The sequence below is a fragment of the Chamaea fasciata genome, unplaced genomic scaffold (assembly GCF_029207755.1).
Source record: "Chamaea fasciata isolate MVZ Bird 193981 ecotype frontalis unplaced genomic scaffold, bChaFas1.0.hap1 SCAF_15, whole genome shotgun sequence".
Taxonomy (NCBI): domain Eukaryota; kingdom Metazoa; phylum Chordata; class Aves; order Passeriformes; family Sylviidae; genus Chamaea; species Chamaea fasciata.
In genome coordinates this window covers 14,807,911-14,830,631 of record NW_027094100.1, presented here as the reverse complement: position 1 = coordinate 14,830,631, position 22,721 = coordinate 14,807,911, and the positions used below count along the sequence as shown (strand labels likewise).

Genomic DNA, 22,721 nt, shown 5'->3' with positions numbered 1-22,721 from the left:
ACGGGAACAAAAAGCTTCCGGGGAGGGAAGGGAGGGCTGAGCGTGCTCAGGTCCATCAGGAGCAGTCCCTGATACCAAAAGAGCGATCTCTTCTCTGAGAAAGCAGCTGCATCAACATTCAGTAATTTATGAACACAAGTACCCGAAAACCCAATCAACTCGAGTCTGGGGAGGGACTATTCCCTTGTTCCTCCTGATTTCCACTTCCCAAAATCCAGCACTACCCACAGCGACATCGAGGAAAATCTCAGGTAATGTAAAAAGCCACATTAGCATCTCAAAGTACTGAATTTTACACCTTTAGTACTGAGCTTTGCGAAGCAACTGAGCTCACTGCGGTACATTTAAAGAGAGGGACAGAGGGCTGGGTGTGTTTGGAAGGGTTCATTAACGCAGCCGAGTCAATTCCTCACAGACAGCGCCGCTCCCACCCTCCCCCGTTCCTGCCTAACGAGGATCACATTAAAGAGCCCTTTCCACATTAGAAAGTGGCGACGCAGTCCTTCCACCGCTCAGGGCCCATTGGGAGGGTGGGCACTTCCTCTGTGTCATCCTTCCAGAGGCATCAGAGCAGACAGCTCTTCCTCCCGGGCCACTTCTCCTTTCTGTCTGTGTGTCTGCAGCTCGCCGACGTGTGCTGTGACATCAGGTTGATATGAGATCATCATGATTTCACTGCAATTAAGGCAGGAGCAGATGGGGCTGATGGAGCTGGCTAAGCAACAAATCTTCTAAATTGGAGAACGCTGTCATGAGAAATTAAAGGCTCGTGCAAAAAGCCAACTTGGGATGGCAGAAAAATTCCACATGGGAGGGAGGGACTGCAGGGAGGCAGCCCAAGCTCCTGGTCAGAGCAGTGGGGCTGGACTGAAGCACCTCGGTTCAGGAAAAGTCCAGCACAAAGCAGGGACGGGTTCCCAACAACAACAAAAAAAAACCACCTGAAAAAGCCAAGAGAAAACAGGAACAACACTGCAACAGCGAGGCAAAGCTTGAGTTTGAAAAACAACCCCCAGAAAGACAGAATTGCATAGAAATCAGGAAAAAAAACAAACGTGTGGCACATGCTGGACGGACTCCAGACCTACCAGACACATCAAGTGTTTTTAACACAGCCAGGGGTTGTGTTTGTCACTTGTTACCAACACCACACAGAGGAGCAGCCAAGGAGTGACGCCGGCAGTCACTGGGAGCCAGAGCTGTCTCTTTTCAGAGCTTTTATGGGAGAAGAGAAAAAGGCTCTCAACTGCTTCTAACAAGGAACGGCTTAAATAGGTTAAAAATAATGAAGCAGTACCGTGCACATGAGCACTCCGTGCTCCCAATTAAGCAATCCTTTAAAAGGTGGCCTTAGGAAGCCTCTCAGAGTCGTTGTAAGGAGGTTAATAAATTGCTTTGAAACCCTGGACGCAGCTTAGTGAGATGACTAAGGAGCTGTTGTCACAGCCTAATGTCATTACCCGAATTCTGGCACTTTCCAGGGAGCACGAGGCTGCAGATCTTGAGCTTTACAGCCTCTTGTCCAAATGCCGATTCCTTGTCAAGGGCCCGGGACTGCTTGCAGACGTTTGGACCTTGCAGGTGAATCTCTCTCTCCACACAAAACGTTGGCAGAGGTGCAAGCAGAAGTCAGGATCCACAGGGTTTCAATCCTTCAGGCTGAAGTCTTCGTTACAAACCCAGGAGAACACACGGCAAACGGGTGTTTGGTGCCTGTTTAAGGAAGGTGGGCATCTCATGCCCTGGCACAGGCTGTTGATGCAAAACACTTGGCTCACGCTCCTGTGCAGGAATAAATTCTGTTCCCACACATCTGTAAGGCTGACTGAGCTCCAGGCTCCTCCACAGCACTTGCAGCTCCCCAAACTACAAACCAATGCATTCTGACACCCTAAATGCATTTACTCTCCCTTACAGAGCTCATCAAGAGCAGTTCTGTCTCTAAACCCCCCCCTCAAAGTCACGAGCAAATTTAACCGACAGAGAAAATAATTTATTCTTCTGAAACTAAATTGTTTTCTCCGACTTTTCAGCAAGTATCTCATGTCAGAGCATGAAAAGCGATGCCACAATTGCGAGCAGCCTCTCCAAGAACAGCTGCCAAGAAGGCATTTCATTGATGCTTCTTCCCCTGCTGCCAACATGTGTTGTCGGACACGTTGCCTAGACAGCAGAAATCATGGATAAGGACATCTCACAGGGCTCTAGATACCAGCTCTTACAAACAGACTGGTTTTCAGAGGAGGCACTGCTTGAAAACCATCCTTATTTGGATGGGGAAATACTGAGAGTTTGGAAAACCATCCTGGCCAGAATGAGCTCCATTTCTTCTTCCAGCAGGCAGGCAGGCAGGCAGCAGAGCCTGCTGTGCCTCAGGAGTTCCCCAGTGCTATCTCTGAAGCCCAGCAGCCTCTTTGTCCTCCCAGATTATCTACCCCAGTGTTTATTATTTATTATTAGCACACACTAAAGTTTAACATCTCAGGGCAGATCCTTCTTGGACAGAGTACAGGGGAGCCTTGATCCACATCATCACCATGCCAGGAGTGCACAGTGTCTTATGATCCTGAAGAAATGGTTTTCAAAAGGAAAGAAAGGTGTTGTTTTTTTTTTTTTTTTCCCCAACAGTAAAAAAGATGAACTGCAAGCAGAAACTCTGCTCCATGCGTGAAAAACTGTCTAAAAAACCAAACATACAGACAACATTTACACAATAGGCATCTGGCAGCATTTTCAGACATTTTTTTTAATTTATTCTGACATGCTATAAAGGAATAAATTACACTGTTAAAGAATTACCAGCAATAAAAGTATTTCTTTCTTTCAGCTGGGCTAGAATAGGAGTGAGAAGGAAGACAGCCTGGGGCAGTAACCAATGTGAACTCTGCATGGTGCGAGGCTGCCCCCAAGAACAAGAGGAAATCTGGTCATATCCACTTCACAAGAACTTGAAAGAAAATGCCTTGGTTTCAAACCATCCAATTTTTTTTTTTTCCCCCAAACCATTCCAATTTTTTATCTCCAAAGCAGCAATCACAAGTCAGTCCAGCCGAGGCAGGACATGGCAATGCTCGGAGGCTGCCAATCCCGGGTCTGCAAAAGATGCCATTTCATTTAAAAAAAATTCCAATCTTATTATAGAGGGCTGGTCTCAAACAACAGGTTATAAAAATGCAAGACTGCCCCTTCCCCCTCGAGGAAAAAAATACAAAATTTATTTAAAAACAAAATGAGGAAGAGTTACACCACTAAATCTAAAATGATTTAGAAAGAAATATGACTTCTTTTGCTTAACAAATGGCCTTAAAACTCGGTTTAAAAACAGGGTAATGTAAATTTCTTAAACTGAATTAACAAGGCAAATTAAAAAAAAAAAAATCTCATTTCCTTACAGAAACAGTTTTTAGTTTTTAATGAACTTGTAAACAAAAAAGCTCCCGCTTCAAAATAAAAACAAAATCCCAGATCATATAGATGTTTACAGTGATTACATTTATCTAAGCAACTTACATACAGGTTCAGTTGTAAGATGTTAACTAAATTTCGTGACAAATATGCTGTTTTTTTTCCTTTTATACCAAGAACATTATAGAGTTAATGCAGAGTCCTAAAGATTATCTAGTAGTCGCTAAGTTTCTCTTAAGTCTTCACTTTAGATGCTGTTATTTCTAGCACAGGTAAGCAGGCAGAGTCTTTCATATGCTTAAAAACTGGAATCTTTGGTTACTACCATGTCAGCTGGCTTGGTATGTTGCACATAGAAGCCAACAACTTTAAGAATGTTTTAAGTGTACAACTTTCAAAACCCAGGGAGGAATAACCAGAAAAGAGTGCACAATTGTGAGCATTTACAATTATCACAACTGTTGCCGAAGACTGTTCATGCCATTCTTCCAAAACAATGAGATCTCATAAGCAGTGTAGTTCAAAGTAAAAAGGTAACAAAAATTGGCATATGCACAATTTTCTCCACTTGTGTGTCAACCATTAGTTAACTTTTCCACTTGAAAAAAATGCAATAGAAAACTGGACACCATGTTTCACTATCTCAGTAATATTCACAATTACAGCTGCTACAACTCAAAGTGCAGCATCACTGACACTGCCCAGAGCCAGTTTATACTGATTATAGTTCTTTACACCAAGGAAATGGTTGCCCACAGCCACTGGCAAGTGTATGAACTAAAATTTCTAGGATTTGGGGAGTGACAAGTCCTGCTCCGATCTGCTCTGCTTTGTCCCATCCTCGTCATGCTCAGAAACCTGCAAGATAAACACAAGGGGAAACTTACTGACACGGGATGGAAACGAGCACCAGCCTTCACAGGAGGAGAATTAAACAGCAGTTATGGTCATTCAAAGGGGAAAATGCTGCTCCATCTGGGAATTGCAGAGCTCCCGGTGTCCATTTCCAAAGGTAACCAGCATTTGCCACAGCTCTGGAGCTCGCACACCTCTGACTCACACCTGCTGCTGCACTGGGAAACGGGCTCAATGCACCAGCTGGATGCCACATTCCTCCAGCAGGAATTCAGCGCAGCAGTTTGAAAACAAGCTCTGTTATTGCCACTAGGAAACAGGATGTAATTTCATAGGATTGTTTTCTACTTGTCTGCAGTGGCTCATGTTTATATCCCTGAATGTCAAGCTGTCACCTGACTGCAGGGTGCTCTCCAGAGACGCAGTATGGCAGTGTCACAGGACAGGCAGGGGAGAACTCACCTCACAGTCACTGGTGTCACCACAAACCCACAGCAGCACGCTCTGGGCAGCCACAGCACAAGGCAGGAGCTGTGACAGTGCCTGGGGAAGCAGCACACCTCAGCCTTTGGAAGGACAAGTGCTGACTCACATGACGGGGGAGGTGGTGCACACGCAGCAATTCTTTTCATGGCCGGTATTCCAGATGACATTGGGGGGTAGGGAGAGCACAGGAATACACACACACACATCTCCAAGAACCAGTTACTGCAAGCTAAGGCAGTCCTTGCTGGTGACTCAGGTGGCAGGGCCGTGCTTTAGCCAGGGAACAGGAGCCTCAACCAAAGCTGGCTTTGCCAAGCCCGTTTCCGTTCTGGATGCCCTCCAGACAGGATGGCTCTGGCCGTGGGTGACTTCATCACAGCAACAGCTCCGAGTTTTTGCAACAGAAATCTCTTCTCAGTGAAATACAGACAGAGCTGACCTCAGCTATAGCTTGTGCTGTCATCCAGAGAGAAGCAAGTGCAAACAAGTCTTACTAGTCTGACATTCTGTCCAAAATCTATCTGGAGAGCACCCAGAAATTGGCTTTAACTCTTCCAGAACTGGCTACAGGTCATTTCAAAGAGGTTCAGTAACTTGTTTTAAACCCAGTGTTAATGCACTGAAGGAGAATTCTCTTAATCCAGCACTGGTCATATTAAAAAAAAAACAAACCCTGCACCAGAATCAAGACAGCCATTCCCACTTGAGTGCAAATTCCCACAGAAAGGCCAGTGACTCCTGAGTTCCCTAATCCTCACTTGATGCACACAACCAAAAATTATGCTGTTTTTCCATTGAGTGTGTTCAGGAGAGAACACTGATTCATCTTTTGAACCACTTTCTCCGTCAAAGCAGCCAAAACAAAGTCAACAAAGGAAGAGTGTGGTAAGAAACAGATCAACTCATTGCTTCAGAAGTCTGAAGATTTCACAAGAAATGAGAGCCTGACCCTGAGGACAAAGGACATCCTACCAAATGATCTGCTGCTATTAGAACTCCTCAAACCCAAGGTAATATGGGCAGGAGAATGTCCAGCTACAGCTACAGAGAGCAACAGGGAACTGGATTCAACTCAAAGTGTCCCTTGAAAGTCCTGTTCAGACACAGCCCAAGCACAGCTGTCAGATGAGATGGATACTCAGAGCACACAGAGCACTGCTGGCATGAGGAACGTGCTGGAGAGCTCATGGTGGCATCTCTTCCACAGATCTTCACTCCATAAAGGGCCAAATCATCAATCCTTGTCCCTCTGAGGTGTTGCCCAAACCTCTGAAAATCTCTGTGCTACGTGAGGGATCCTCAAATTGCTTTATGATTACCATGGCTGAAGAGCTGATTGACAGGGAAGCAGCAACTGTGGTGTAATTCCGTAAAAACCTCCTGAATTTGAAATGCTCAAACTTTGGGCACTCTCCATTTCCCCAGACAAGCAAATGAGAAGTATTCAGTTGTCAATAATTCTGATTCTCAGGCAGAGAAGCCTCAGTCTGTTCTGAGCAATCCTGCCACCACCAAAGGCAAATATTAATGGACCATCTGACTGCCTCCCAGAATCTGCCAGGAATTAAAAACACCTCTCCCAAATGGAACTGGTAGACTTTATCCTGCAGATTGACTGCTTGAGTCACTTTTATGACTGAGGGAAGCTGAGTGTAAGCACAGTTACAAATCACACCTGAACAATTGCTGCACTGGCAAAAGAGAGCCTGCCCAACTTCCCCGAGTCAGCAGAGCTCTGTCTGCTGGAACAGTTCACCTCTCCCAAGTTCCAAACCAGCTGATCTGGCTGTTACAAAAGACACTGCACAGAGTTCCAGAGAGGGGCAGAGGGGAAAAAAATTGAAGAGAAAAAAAGGCCACGGACAGAACAGGTTATTCTGGAACCGAGCAGAATATTTAGCCTGGATAAACTGTAGGATTCATTGATGATTTAACATGGATCTGAGTTAAGGAAGTCACGGATATCTGTAAATGAGCACAGTGGACAAACAATCTGAGTCTGTACTTCTCTGGCCCACCCTGCCCAGATGCACATCTTCAACAGCACTTTATAAATAACTGCACCTGTACATTGCTATTTGCAGGACTCCAGTTCAATGGATATGGTTACCAGAGGGGTAACATTTGATACCAGGAAGGCTTTTAAGCCACTTCCACACAGGCTTTGCTACAGCAACTACAATAGAATTGAACTGAACTCCAGAAAAAATAACCAGGTATTTCATCCTCTCCAATGTGACAGAGCATCCAAGTCATACAGCCTCCTCCTTCAGCTTAGCTGGGTTCAAAAAAGTCTTCATTAACAGGCAGAAATCCCCACAAAAAGACATGTAGGATTTTAGGGATCTGGAAATCTTTACTTTGATGAAGAGATGAAGCCTCTGAGGTCTTCAGATGTTTGCCAAGCACTGCTTTAATGCTCTGCTGACATTACAGCTCCATCGATCCAAGGGTCACAAGCCTTTCTTGGTGATGGGGAGGGAAGAGGAGAGTCATTCCCCAAAAAACCCAGCGAAATTGAGCTAAAACACAAGGAATTTCATCTTGGCCGTAGCAAGGAGTCTCTACCGAAGGACAGTGTGATAAGGAATGGAAATCAGTGAACAGAAATGCTCTAAGGCTCCATGGCAAAGCTTCCCTGCTCCTTGAGCCTGGCAGTGAGCTCAGCTCTGCTCTCTGGCACTGCAGCATCACTTCAAGGTGCAGGCAGATCATCACTTTAATGACCTTTTCTGTCTTCACACACAGGATTTGGGCAGAGACTGCCTGAGCCAGGAGAGCAGCACATTAAACCTCAGAACACTTCAGCAAAACTGTGTTTCACCAGCTCCCAACTTGATTTTCAGGGCAGGTTCCACTTAGAGATCATCACCTCCTGCAAAGCCTTCAGTTTGAGCAGGAGCTCCTGTGAGGAATGTGCATTTTTCCTCAAATTATCATCTCCTGCTTCAACAGCCAACCTCTCCACACCCTAAACTGGGCTGGGCTCTGAACTTCAGTCAGAGTTTCTCTATTTCAGGAAGCAATCCAAGCCCAGGTGCTTAATCACCCAGTATGCTACTGGTGTTGCAGCTGAAGGAACTGGTTTCCAGCCTCTGTCAGACCCAGCCACTCTTTCTGCCAAAAATTCTGACATTTAATGGCATCTACAAATTTGGTTCTTTTTCAAGAACCACTTCAATCTTGGGAAAAGCAGCAGGTATTTTACTACTTCATTTATTCTGGATGAAACGTGGGTTTTTTGATAGCTGTTTTGACTAAAGACACCTGGTAAGGTTTGAATGCTGCCACAGTAAGTGAAGAACAATGTTTAAGTTTATTGTAAACACTTCTGTATTTCTTTGATTTCCAGGATTGTCATCTTAGCCAAGTATATAATTTTATACATATAAAAATGACAGACAAAAGGTACTGAAGAGCAGCAATGCCTCAGTACAGAATTTAAACCTTGCTTCTCTATCCTCAGTGACACAATCTCATTAGTTTCAATTTTATCCTCAGCTCAGCTGGAGGAATTGGTTTCATGGCAAGACTGGCTCAAAAACGCACAGATGTGGCAGTTTCATTCTAGGGAATTACCAGACTCACACCAGCACATTTACATCACAAAACAAAAAGTATTTTGAAAGCTTCTAGACCATGTGGGGGAAAAAAAATTGATGCGTCTTTTCGGAACAGTTTTCAGTTATTACACAATTACATTTGAACATGTCACAACATTTCCCTTTGAAACCATAACCTAGAAACATCAAAAAAAATCATCAAGAAACCTGAAGCCCCACCCCAGAGCACCCAGATCCTTCAGAAAATTGTGAGTTGGCAATCCACAGCAGTTTGAGCTCACCGGTCCCTTCATTGAACTCTGGACCAAATGTCTCAATGTAAACCCACTGGAGGAAGCCCGAGCTGTCACAATTTTCTGTTCCCAGCGTTTGAGGCGTACAGAACAGAAGCAAACCCACAGCACTGTACCAGCTGCCACAGAGCAGAACCCAAAGTCTCTAGATCCTTGCCTAGTCAATGAGAATTATCCCTTAAGAAGTGTTAGGTCTAGGATTTTGGATTGCATTATATATTTATACATATATAAGGACATATATATGTATATATATAAATCAAAATAAATAAAAATGTCACATTCCCAACACCGAGTCAGTTTCTTGTTTTTTTGGAAAGTGGTTAATGCGGGAGCAAAAGATGCAGTGGTTAAAAAAATGACCCAACATCCCCAGAAGAAATGATATGAATAACAAGGACATTTTGGTATAAAGTTAGTAGTCAAATTCTCCAAGGACGTCTTTTTGGTTTTGCTTTTGAATTTAAGAGCCAAATGTAGTTTTTCAAACCACCTCCTTGATCTAACACTTGGAAATTGCCGCCGTTGTCCAAATTGCGTGGAATTTTTTGTTTTTCCTGTAACGTCACTTGGTTCTTGGCTACTAACCTTTCATGTTACTCTTGGATTTGTCAGTTTGCTTGCCTGTGGGGGTTTGGGCCTGCTGCCCCTGCCCACTGGAAGAGGCTGCCTGCTGTGCTGCTTTCTGCTTTAACATTGTCCAGTCGAATGTGTAGTCATACTGGTGGTTCAAGGTCCTGCAAAAAGAGGGAAATGTTCTGCTGTGACACATCAGAGCTAACAGCAAGCCCTGCCTGAAATCCCACAACTAGGGGATAGCTCCTTTCTGTAAGCTGCTTTAGAGATTAGGAATGGTATAGAAATGCTAAGTATTACTAACTTAAAGGGATTCTTGCAGCAAGCCCAAATGCCAGCCAGCAGCATTTACTCACTGCTTACACAAAGGTCTGCACTCGTGGAAGCAGCACTTCCTCCCAGCCCAGCTCACCCACTGGCTGCACTGAGCACTTTTTTATTTTTAAATAATAATATAATTTCAAGGAGAGACTGCAGTATTGTACATCATTGAATAGGAATTCTTTGGATTCCAGAAACCTGGGGGGAGGCTCGAGAGATCAGTACCAGCCCTTCTTTTGACAGGTGCTGTTCACTGCACAAGGTGGAATTTATGTTCCAGTTGCTCTTAACGAGCTCAATGAAGCAGCAGTCTTCTCCTCCACTGAAATTTCTCTCCTGGGAACCACTGCTGGGCCCAGCACCAATTTCCAAACATAAAAAGCTTCAAAGACTTCTACACCGAGGGGTCAATTTCATAAGGTACTTGGAACAGAACCTGAAGCATGGGCTCAACCCTGTGGTCACATCACACAGTGCAAAAACAAGAGAATCTTTTCCCTTTGTGTTGAACACTGAACAATAATTTTCAGGTCCTTTAAACAGCTTTTGAAGCTCTGAAATGAAAGGAAGTCCCAGAAGAACTCCCTACGCCACACACACAAGGAGCTGCTCTCTGCAGCGCCAGTCCCACAGAGCAGTTCCCAACTGGATCCCTGAGAAGTTTCTGTACTTTTCCACTTGGAGACTGACCTGAAAAGAATACGGAATAATTGCCTCAGATACATGTAATCTGGTGCCTCTTCAAAGCGCAGGCCACGACAGTAGTTCAGATACATGGCAAATTCTGCAGGGAACCCCTGTAAATCAACAGTGTTAATCAAGCCGTGGCTTGCAGCAAAAACCTTCTACCAAAGGCAAAAAGATCTACATCTGTCTCTAAAAGCAGAGAACTGGTTGAAGATGTATGGATTGATTCCACTTTGCCCCTAGTTGTTAATTTATTCTGTATTTCAGCATGCGGATTTGCTCAGGTACACATTCCTTCCCTAGAACTGTTCCCTCATTGCAATCATGAGCTCTCTGCTACCAGAACCTTCAACATTTAACTTCTTTATAAAGCACATTGTTCATCCTAATTAAACCTCGTTCTTATTAACTAAATCTCTAAAATAATGATAGTTATCTGATAAGAGATTGACACTTGTTTCCTTGATAATCTGCTTGAACGTGGTAGAGACAAGGTCAGTGAACAAGCATTAAGTGTGAAAACTTAAATTATGAAATGCTCTTTCACAGATTCTCTGCTTTGCATTTTTAAACATTTAATGCTGTATGAAAGCCTACCTGTAACAGGTAATAGCACAGAGAACAGTGCTGTAAAAAAATCACAGGGTGTAACATCCCTGGAAGTTCAAGGCCACACTGGATGGAGCTCTGAGCAACCTGGACCAGTGGAGGGTGTCCCTCTCCCCAGCAGGGGGTTGGAATTGGATGATTTTTAAGGTCCCTTCCAACCTAAACCATTCCATGAACAGCTCAACAGCTTGGGAGATGCTGTCAAGACTCTGGGGACAGAGATGGGTAGGACTAGAAAGTGCAATCCTTGGTGCTGCTGTCTGAGGTGCACAAACCCTGCTGTGCTCTCAAGGATCTTTGGTAAGAAGCACTTGGATGCTACAGGAAGAAAGGAATCTTAAAGTCAAAGGAAAACCTTGGAAAAACAAATATCACTTGCATCCAATTCCACTACAGCCACTACCTGAGTTAGGGCAGACAATATGAACCCTCCTGGAGAGGCAGAAATTGCATTGGGGCAAGCCAGACAGCTCCACCTTGGTTACTTATTTACTTGTGATGTCAAACTTGCACTGTAAATGTTGAGGAACCGAACACTCCTCACGTAAGAGAGCTGGGAGCTTGCAGAGCCAACAGACAGCAAGCCCTGAATGGTGGTGCCATGAACTTTGCCAAGGAACAGCAGCAAATGCTGCCCTGTACACACAATTCCCAGTCTTGCTGGGTGGCCAAACACAAGGCACCCAGTGCCTGCCAAAGCAGTATTACTCAGTAGCAAATGCCATGTGAGGCTATTTAATATATTGGCTCAAGTTTAGAAAAAAAACCAACAACACAAAAAACAAAACAACAAAGCAAACAAGAAAAGAATTGCCATTTCACAGTGTGACATAATTTGGAAACTCTTACCTTACACAAAACCTCAACAGGAGTGGACATTTTCTTTTCACTAATCTTTTCATACTTTTGCTTCTTTGTTGCAGCCTGTGGAACATGTAGGTCACAATATAAGAGATATTGTGCAACACTGGATTAACAAGGACAGCAGTAAAAAAAAAAAAAAATGACAAAAATCCTTTGGTCAACCATAAGTATTTTATGTGAAATCTCCAAGTCCCACACACTTATTGCAAAGAGAATGAAGGTCAATCTGGTATTAAGATTTGGCCACAGTTTAATACCATTTGTCGCAGTCTAATGCTTCCATCACATGGCACAGCTCGTGTAGTTCTAGCTGCTGCTTTTGTCCTTTAACCACACCAGACTTGCAGCTACATTTGCCAAAGTTGTATTAATTCCCACTCAGTGCCCCATTCAGGGCTGCTTCAGCACCCCTCACATTCATTTGCAGCTGAAGAGGTCCACAAGCTGCTGCCTTTTTAGAAACTGTGCAGCTGCAACACACCATTGGAATTACACAACTCTCACACGGAGGAAGAAAAACAATTAAAAACATGGAAACCAATCACTGGTGTCTAAATAAGTGAAATGAGAAATGTCTGCCACGTTTGTAGCTGGCTCCCATACATGGAAATCCTGAACAAGCCTGCTGCAGTTAATAATTATTCAGTTGTGCCATAACCTGGGCTGAAGATACCACTGAGGCTGAACTTGCCAGGCAACAGATTATTTCCATGCTCTCTCCAGCAATTCAAAAAGCCACTAACAATGTTATTTTCTATTTCCCAAAGGGGCCTCAGCCTGCAACAGGACAATAACTGGCAAAGATGATGTCAGCTATTGTTTAGCATCAATTTTAAGACAGTCCAACAATGCACATTTTGCCTGCTGCGTAAGAGGCAGAATCCACAGTCTATAAATATCGAGCTTTGGGAAAAGCTGCTTTGTACAACTGAGGCTAAACATTATACGAACCCACCTGACAGGCAGAAGCATGATACACAAACATGAAAAATAAAAAAAAAAATTTAAAAGGGTGGGGGAGTGAAAAGAAAGCATCCTAACCTACCTTTAATCCTTGCCAAGGCAGACTGGTTCTGTTAAAGTACATCAATACATAGCCTAGAGACTCCATGTCATCCCGACGACTGCAGGAGGAAAAAACACAAAGAATTACAAATTCTGGCATTTCTTACTTTATTCCACAGTGCTAGCATTCAAAAATCTAAGTTAAAAAAAAATTCAGGATTAAAGCCTAAGAGAACCTTAAGATAGGAAGAGATCTTATTCATTTTTAAAGCAAGGAATATTCTACAGAATATTGTGTGTTCCAAGTTTCTATCTGCAGTTACGCAGAAACAAAAACTTTTGGGGAAAAAAAACCCCCATGAAATGTCTTTTCTGCCTTATTAAGTAGTTTGGGTAGAAACTGCAGATTTTTTTGTAGGAACCAAGGAATGCATTGTAGGAGAGAATGAGGTTAATGGGATCAATAAAGCTGGAACATCATGTCAGTAAAATTATTCCCTGAACCTTGGCTCAGCCTGGGATCCATCCTGACCACCTGGCCCCTAAAGGGTCCTTTCCTCCTTCCCTTCTGTCAAAAACCCCTGAGCTGTCTCTGATTTTAAAAGGCAGCAACATTTATAAAGGTGCATGAACCAATCTGGGAGGTAACTCTGCCACAAAAGTCTGTTTCAAGGCAGCTGGAGAACTCCAAAGTCATCCAGCCACAGACTTCACTGAGAACTTGCACAAACTCTCATGCAAAAGGCTCCAAATGCTTTCTGCCCCGCACATGTTCCACATCCCCACTCTGGCCACATGAACACCACTGTACTTTGCTCACAGCCTTCCTGAGCACTAAGACCAGCACAGTTCACTGGAGTGGAAAACACAAGCCAGGATTTTTTTTTTTTTTTTTCCTCTTGGCAAAGTTGCCTCTTCCCAGCTGTGGTAAAATCAGATTTTTCCTCTGACTGCCCTTCTGCAGCTGACATCTATTTAATCCGAGGCAGAAAAATAATTTTTCTCCTCCCTGTTTCCTTATGGGGACAACCTGGTGGGTTTTGCTGCTGCTCTGCCACCCACAGAAGGATTTAAAGGGTGGCAGGACAGACTCTACACCTCCTACCCCAACAAGGGATCAAAAGGCTGACAGTGGTATTGCAAACAGGATTACACAAAAAGGCGAGGAGAAAACAGCTCCCCAGAAGTGGGAACAGGCTGTAACCTGATCTATCTGCAGATCTTGGTAGGAGAAGAAAGAAGTTGGTGATGTTTTGTGTTCTAGCCCAGACAATATAACCAGAAGAGCCTGGCACCCCGTCCCTCATGGGGCAGCTCTGTGACCCTTTGGCAAACAAAGGAAAAGCTCTCCCAGGGGAAAATCACCTTGGCTCCCTAAAGCTTTCAGCACAAGGGCAGAAAAGCTCTGCCGTGCCCAGGGAAGAGAGGATTGGTTCCCTCCCCTCAGCAGCAGTTACCTCTGAGATCATCTCAGCTGCAACATGAAACCACAGACAAAGGGCTGAAAAATGATACTGAGCCCACAAATTCCAGCCGGCAAAACTTGCTAATTCTATTGCAACTGCAGATTTTAATCACCAGCAGCATTCAGTGAACCTGTACAGGGCTGGGATGTAAAATTCTGTTTTCTGAGAAGGCAGTGATGAATTCAGAAGCAATAAAGGGATTAAGAGTATCCACCCCCCACCCAGCTCATTGTTTTAATGTTTAATGTCATGATCTTGTAGTAGGAAACATTTAGTTCTGTAAATCTGTAATGGGTACATTATTACAATATATCAATAGAAGTAGTTTTCAGGATTTAGAAAACAGGACAGTCCTCTCCATTATTAAAATAAATAACATTGCAAACACTTCCTTGAGCACAGCTGTCATTACCTGTAGGAAAACATGTTCTGTGACAGTTAAAAGTACAGGACTAGAGGTTGAAATATTCTGCCATAAGCTCCAGAACTGGTTTCTCTTGATTACAGGAATGCATTACTTCTTTGCCTCACTGCTGGCTTGACCTAGACAGTTTAGCAGCTTGTAGCAAGCAGCAACCTACATTTCTAATTATAACAGGATTCCCATTACCAGCAGATATGGTGTAAAATCCAACTAAATTCAATTTTTGGTGTCCAACTAAATTCAAAAGCAACATCCTTTGCAGATCCCTCCTTCTCTCTCAGGTGCAAGCACAGATATTTCCTCACAAGAACTGCTTGGGATCTATGAAATTCATTTATTTCAGAAGTGACACCTGTCATTTACCTCCCCGAGCCACATGCCAAGCTGGCTTAAATAATGACACTGCCAGACAATAAAATACCCTGAAGGAACCTTAAGGAAATTAAAGTTAAAAAAAAAAAAAGAAAACATGGAACATTTTAAAGAATCATTTGGGGGTTACATGTTCTGTTGAAGTTGACCATGAGAAATTCTGTCATTTCCATCTTGGTTAACACAAAGGTCAGAGGCACAGACATTTCTGGAAGTTTTAACTACCCAAGAGAGGTAAAACCACACCCTCCAGTTTTCCATTACAGTATTTAGGCACAGATGTAAGGAAGAGAGGCATCCCTTGATATCCCATGGGTACCTAACACTCCCTAACAACCTGGAACTGGAAAATGCTAGGATTCTGTAGGAACAAAATGCCTTTGATCCAGAAGATAAAAATGTGTTTGTTGATTAAGCAAAGCTCAAATAGATAAATATATCCACACACATGTGTACATACCTACAGACATGACTGCACCAGAAACTAAAATACAGTGTGACTGAAGGTATTTAAGTCTTGCCTGCAGGCAAGAGCAGAAATAATGTTTTACTAACTTGAAGAGAGTGAGAAAACAGGCCAGACACCAGCTTTAGAACACCCTTTCTGCTTACAGAAAGGCCTCTCAAGCCAGTCAGCAGTGGTGCCAACAGGCACCAACACATCAGCAAAGTGCACCATTTTATGTGTGAAGGGCCTCTGACAGAGCCACATCAAAGTGTGGCTTAGCCTTTAAAAAGCCAAAATAATATGCAGAGCATCCACCTGATGTCTGCAAGACACACAGTCTCTTCAAGAAGCAAATTAGGTGCTCGGATTTTCCCCCCATCCTTTCACCGGCAGCCAAGAGGAAGAACACTTGCAAAGGGATGGATATAAAATGAGCTCAGAAGTTTCCAAAGATCACCCTGCAGCCTCCAGAACGTTGCACTCACCTCTGCTCAATGCCAAGGTGTGCATTGATGCTGGCATATCGAGCTGTGCCAGTGAGATTTTTGTCTTCTCTGTATGGTATGTGTTGCCTTGTCCTGTTGTCCCGGTACTTTTTGGCCAAACCAAAGTCAATAAGGAATAACTTGAAGAAAAATGAAAAGAGGTTAGATTCCTATCCAATTCCCCCCAAATTCCCAACTTCTTTCACTAGGCATTAGCTATGTTTTAAGACACCCAGACAATGTAACAGCCTACAGTTAAAAGAAGCAAAGTAACAGTGCGGAGGCGCAACCAGCTTTAGCTAGTCAGTTAAAAACTCAATGGTGAATTAGTTCAAGCCTTTCCTCAGTCCCCTGGAATGGATCAGATGGTGCTACTCAGCCTCTGGAGCTTAGTTCTACCACTATTTTCTATCATTACTGTAGTCTGATGGCTGCAGTGCACAGCTGAGGGAGGAAGGAGCTGAAAGCACATCCCAAACCCCACTGGCACCGGAGCAGGTCACACACACGGAGTTAATTAATGCACGAGGCACATCCTGCAACCTCCTGTCTCAAAGAACAGTGGCCATTCTGCAGAGCACAAGGCCAAAACCTTCCCCAGCAAACAAGACAACTTGTTCTTGGCTCATTTAAAGGCTCCCAGAACAGTGCCACGGCAGCAGGGCAAACTCGCTGGGTTTTTACACAGCCAGGAAGCTGAAGCCAAGGAGTGGATCCAATGTGGGTTTCTAATAACCAAGCTTGCCCAATGATTTGCTATTTAGCAACCTGAGTGTGTGGTAAAATGAGTGTGTGGTAATCAGTGTGCTGCCAGCCAGCCCATCTACAAAGGGTCATCCAGGCTCTACCTTCCTGGGTCAGATTTCGGGACCAGGCAAAAAAAGCTGAGGCAGAAAGAAGTACATAAGGAACATTTCAAATTCTAACTACAAATCCTGATTCCAACACTGGATTAATGCTACAGGATCAAGGACTACAATCCCTTAGAGACTGAGCAGTGCTGCAAAAGTAACTTGGGTGGGGGCAGAATGTGATGGAAAGAAGACATTTAAAGTTTGATAAAGTCTCAGTAAAAATCAACTCAGTATCACCTTAGAGCTGATTCCAGAACTGAAGATGATACATCTTTAAAAGCAAACTGGAGACTAAAATACAACCAAGGCTGAAATGGGGGGTTACTGGCACACTGGAAGTGCTGTGAACTAGGAAATTCAACTCTACATGCTGTATCCAAGATACTGAAAGTTTCTGAACTGCAGAGTAGCTCTGGTTCAGAACTCTGATTCAAGAAGATTTACCAACTACAGTAGCCTAGACAGGAAAAAGCAAAGCTAAAATCCTCTCAAACTACTGGTGTCAGAGCAGAAAACCTGGGGTTGAAGTCTTGCCATGATTTAAAAGCAAACACAAAGCACTGCAGTGCTACATTTGCTGTTCAGGTGAAAGTCACCCTGACTTGGAGCAAGGGATATAAACCCAAGTTTTTAAATCAGCTCCACTGCTCACACAGCTCAGCAAGGTGTGGGGCTTGGCTGTGCTGCACACACTGCAGGCAGCTACTCCATGGATATGTTGCTTAGCTACCAGGAAATCATCAAATATGCCAGGAAATATTTGATATTGAATCCCAAAGCAGACAATACAAAGCTTTACATGATTGCTATGCTGTAACTTTCCTAGAAGCAAAGCCTGAACTCAAATGCAATCCCACATTTTCTGATTTGGTCCACAACAGAGACCTGTAACTGGCTATTATTTTAGATCAGCAGCTTCCCTGGGGAAGTTTGCTCTGTTCCCCAGCTCAGGATCAGTCTGTATTTCCCTGTGGATGGGTTGAAGGCAAAGGAGTGTGTCCCTCCTGGAAAGAATAAAGCTGGGAGACACAGCCCAATTTGGATGAGCACAGAACGTCCCAGTGCCAGCCCTCAGGAACACATTCCCAGATAACCTCACACCACCTTCACTCTGTTTGTTGCACTATCAGCAGGAAAACTGGAGAAGTAGGGCACGATTTTTGCCAAGAGCAACTAGAGAAGTAGATCAAAGCCCGTGCCTGTGATAAGAAAGTTTCAGAAGCAGACAACAGAAGCCTGTCAGCTTGTGTACAGCAGGAATCCGCCTGGGATTGAATCCATGGAGACTATTGTGGAAAGCTGTGGACCAATGGCCAAGCTCCTGAGCAGTGATTCATATTCAGCAATTTCCAGCTGTCCTGCTACCAACTGCCAAATGTCTTCCTCTCTCTCTCTGCAATTCATCTTCTCTTCAAGAGTCAGAAATACAAACATCAGACACTACAAGATAAAGCTCCTGCTCCTCCAAGACACAGCTTGTTGGAGTAATTTCAGCTTTTAAGCACAACGGATGGAAATATTAAGTCTTCATTACACATTTGGGGTGATTTTGAACAAAATCTGCACGGGGAGGAGCCTGGCTGAAGGGATAACAGAACTTCTCCACATGCATCCACAGGAACTGCAGGAAGCCTCAGCAAGGCAGGGAGGAGCCCTGCTATTTCATGTCTATCCTTCACCACATTTTTAGGAGATTGCCTTTTGAGTTGGAAAGACCACACAAATAAAACCTGCACCTGAAATCAAGCACGTACATTTAGCCCTATCATTATTTAGAAATAATTCCACAATTTAAACAAGCGCCACAGGGAAACATCTTAGTAATGTTACATGTTTGCCAAGTATGTCTGAATAATGCCAACATAAGAGGTGCTTTTGCAAGGTCTACATTCTCCAGAAAAAACAAAATAAAAAAAAAAAAAATTAAACCAAACCAAATGAAAAAAAAAAAAAAAAACCAAAACAAAAATAAAGCACATGAATTTGGGGTTGAGGTTGGAATAGGAGACAGTTCAGACCTGGTTTAATCCTGAGAAAGATGGGTCCTGAGAAGTACTAACAGTCATGCTTCTTTTCCTCTTCCCCACTGGAGATTCTAAACACTGAACAAACAATAGAGGGTGGCAGTGCATCAAACAGTCTTGCTTACATTGCAACATTGGCCGGCGCAGACAGGCAACACCGAGGCGTTCGAGAAAGAACAGGGTAGCCAAATGCCATCCTTCTTCCACCAAGCACTGTACTTTTCAAAAAAACTCTCCTCTTTCCATCTTTTTTTTTTTTTTAAATAGTTTGATTGTTTATAGCAGTATTATTGGGTTTTTTTTTTTTTTACCAAGGAGAAAATTTGACAGATGGGACACGGTAAATTTCAAACTGTGAGCCGCTCCAGAATGGCACTGCCTTAACCAGGGATAGCAATGGTGACATTTGGCTCTATTCAAAAAGGAAATTCCAGGTTTTTTTGCTTACAAAAGCAGCCTTTGGTTCCACAAACTGCCCTTCCCCCAAAAGACATTTAGAAAAAGTAAATCTTCAGTAAGGAAGAGGTAGAAGGCATTTAGTCACCTTAAAGTTTACTTTCATAAGCATGCAGGGCTTATTTCTAGCAGAGCTGGAAATTCATCTTTTAAGGTGGGAGCAAAATTTCTCCCAATCACCAAATTAAAATTTGGAAAAAAAAATCAATTAATTTTTTTTTTTAAATATAACTGACAGGAAGCTACTGGAACAAGATTACCATGCTGTTCTAGTCTTTGTGGCTGATTTTCTGTGTAGAGTCATCTCTAAAAACCCCAAAACTACACTTGGTTACCAAAAAGAAACGTTAAATACTGTATTGGTGGCAAGTGTTTCCTAGACAAAGCACTTGATTCCAAACTGAAGGAACCCATTCCACATTTTGCTCGTGTAAAACTATTAATTTGCACTTGGGTCAGGAACTACCTCCCTAACCCCCTGACACATAAAGTGAAGTCCTTTCCCACAGAGAGTGTTTTACCACCACAGCATTGCATGGCTCCCTAACTAATGGGGAAAAAAATCTAATGGTTTGTAGGTAATTTTGTCTTTCATTTCAGCTGATGCAAATCTAACGTGTTCCTCCTCTAAAGTAAGCACAGCAGCAATTTCTAGGCCATTAATCCACACCAAGATGAACTGGAGTGCAGCAATGCCAACCTAGCATGACTGTGCAAAAGTATAGAAAAATGGCCCAAAAAGAACAATTGGAAACCAGAAACTAAAACTAGGAAAAAACCAAAATAAAAGTTTTCAAGTTCTACTTTGAGTCATGCCAGAAAATTAAGGAGCCTAAACTGCTCGACACAGCAGAGAAAAATAGAGCTGTACAGAGTGAAAGTATGAAACTTGGGAACAAACAAAGTTTAACAGCAACAGGATTACATCAAGACTGTCTTTCAGCTGGAATTTACAAGCTTTTCCAACAATGGTTGTCTCTAAACACTCAGTGCATTGCACCTCTTCAGACAAGAGCTGTTATCTCACGTTATCCAAGCTTTCCCCTTCTAATGCTCATGGCCCTGAAGTTGGCATTCATACAGGCAAACAAAGGTAAACATTTTGATTACTGGTAGTGCCTAACCAGATGAGACATCCTGGGATGGCATATAGAGAAGATAAAGTGGGAATCTTGCTTCCAATAAACAGCTTGATCACGTACATTTGTCCTCCAGTTAATTTCTAAGCAGTAGCATGCTTAATGCATTGCCAATGCTGCCTGTCTGCCCGAGCTCGACATACAAATTGCAGGATTAAGCATAGTTCACTCAAGAAAACTAAAAATAAAATAAAAATAATTAAAAAAAAAGTTGCCTTCTAGGCAGGAAACATGCACTTCTGACTATGTTTACCCTTCCCAAAAAGTGTAATAACCTCAGCCCACCCCCCCACCCACCCCCAGCTTTTTCCCCCCCCCCCCCACACAAAGTAAACTGAGACAAATTTTTTTGTTGTACAGCAGGTATTCTACAGCTTAACGGTTTTCCATCAACATTAATTGCATCATTTCTTTCATTTATAAAGGCATCTGCATGGTGGCTCTTGGTCTTATCCACAATTCTGATGGCTGAAGAGACTTGACCAGTCTGTCACTGCAAAGATTTAATGCCCTGCTGACTGGTAGGTCAGGAGCTCCCACGTTGGCACAAATTGTTCTCATCCTAGGAAGTCAGCCCCAAAGCCAAAGAGAGGATTTGACTTTTATCACAGAGGAATAAAATGCTATGACAACAGACATCTTGAGAGCAGTAGTCAAGTATTCTCTTGTTGCAAGTCTAGAAATCATCTTGCAACCAAGTGCATCTCCCAGGGTGGGTCAGAGACCCACAGCGTTGACAAGTGGACGCCAAGAAAACCAAGTTCTCACACCCAAGAACTGTGGTTTAGCATCCAAAACAGCAGTTTTAGCAATGGATTTTACAAAAGGTGCGCAGCTGGAATCAAATCACACAGGCATTCATTCCCTCTGCAGCTTGGAAACAAAGAGCTTTGGACTAACCTTATTACAGTGACGCCCAATACCCATTAGGAAGTTATCTGGTTTAATGTCTCTGTGTATAAAATTCTTTGTGTGCACATATTCAATTCTACTGATCATCTGTAAAAAAAACCAGCAACATGTAAGATTTCAAAGAGAGCAAGACATTTCATTAAACCTTCAGTGAAAGCATGAGTTTTTTAGCGTTACCTTCCTCTGCCACTTCAGTTTATGCATTTGCTTAATGAAAACCGAGTTTTTAAAAATGCTGTCTGAATATCTTTTTTTCCATGTTCAAACTCCATAATCTTGGTCAGGAACTGGCAGATTCAATACCTGAATACTTCCCAGATATTGAAGTTCATGTTTCTAACTATAGCATCCTATTAAAAAGTAAATTTTTTTTCATTACCTCCAAGGTTTTATAGCTACCACAAGCCAATTTTAAAGCTCATTCCCTCCCCTTGTCCCAGTTACTCATTCATCTGGTTATTCATTCATCAAACATCACTTTTCCAGGTAACAGCTTTCATGGAGCAGGTCACAACTTGATGGTGGCCCACCCTGTCATATCTGGGCTACCCTGATCCCAGAATATCAGGAGACATGGAGGAACTCTGGCACATCTGTGTCACCAAACAGGGCCAACCCATTTCCTGTGGGTGAGATCACAGCCCCTGGTTATGTGGCACAGCTCTGCAACTCCTCAAACACTCCTCTTGCAGGCTTGAGGTTGTTACCTCACAGCCCTGACAGCTGTTTGCTGGACTGTGCCCACTTCTGAGCACTGATATCCCCCATTTCTGCCTGTTCCACAGCTGATTAATGTTCATCATGCAAAGGAATACTGCACAAACCCCTTGTGGACTCCCTGGAGATGCTGTCACACCCAGACTCTGGCTAAAGGAGCAGACAAATGGCTCTCTAAAGCAAGCACATCACCCTCTTAGGGCAGCTGAGAACAGGGACAGCTGACCTTGTCTCCAGACAAATGCCTTGAGCTTCCTTGGCCAAGAGCCTGGGATTCTACGAGCATCTGGCTGAATGACAACTTGGTGCTGATATCAATTACGTAATATCAGATGAAATTTCAACTACCATTGAAAAATTCAGCTTGAAAAACCCTCACTTGCTTTTAAAGGAGCTGAAGGCAGCACAATCAAGCCATTTATGAAGCAGCAAGAAATAAATATGGCTGCTCATTTCAAATGCTGGATCCTCATGACCAAGTTGGAAAAATATCAACTGCTATAAAAAAAGACTTCAGAGAGGTTTAGAGGCCTTGATTATGTTAGGAGATAGAGTGGCATCTCCACTAAGAGCTTTAAGAAGTGTCTGTGAGGACCAAAGAAGCAAGGCAGTTATTTATTCTTAGCTCACTGTCTGGTCCTGGAGGCTACAGGAGGAGTGAGAGCACAGGGACAGACTTGTATGTTGTCGCCACAGGTCCCATTGAATCACATCACCCACAACTGGAGACTGTTCCAGCCCCCCAACCACAACCCCAGTG

At 43.3% G+C, this 22,721-nt stretch overlaps 1 protein-coding gene across 4 annotated transcripts in view; it reads right to left on the bottom strand.

Moving 5' to 3' along the window:
* Positions 1-2,998: 2,998 nt before the first annotated feature.
* Positions 2,999-22,721, bottom strand: part of CSNK1A1 (casein kinase 1 alpha 1) — a 31,738-nt gene continuing 12,015 nt past the window's right edge. The window contains exons 4-11 of one of the 4 annotated variants that reach the window (XM_066197378.1): positions 21,233-21,331; positions 18,732-18,815; positions 15,860-15,999; positions 12,705-12,783; positions 11,645-11,719; positions 10,190-10,296; positions 9,191-9,339; positions 2,999-4,263 (exon numbers count right to left, since the gene is read on the bottom strand). In XM_066197378.1, coding sequence (XP_066053475.1) covers positions 4,256-4,263; positions 9,191-9,339; positions 10,190-10,296; positions 11,645-11,719; positions 12,705-12,783; positions 15,860-15,999; positions 18,732-18,815; positions 21,233-21,331 — 741 coding nt within the window. In that variant the 3' untranslated portion in view covers positions 2,999-4,255. Of the gene's footprint in view, positions 4,264-9,185; positions 9,340-10,189; positions 10,297-11,644; positions 11,720-12,704; positions 12,784-15,859; positions 16,000-18,731; positions 18,816-21,232; positions 21,332-22,721 lie in introns of those variants that run through there. The other 3 variants (XM_066197380.1, XM_066197382.1, XM_066197379.1) reach the window with 3 other exon arrangements.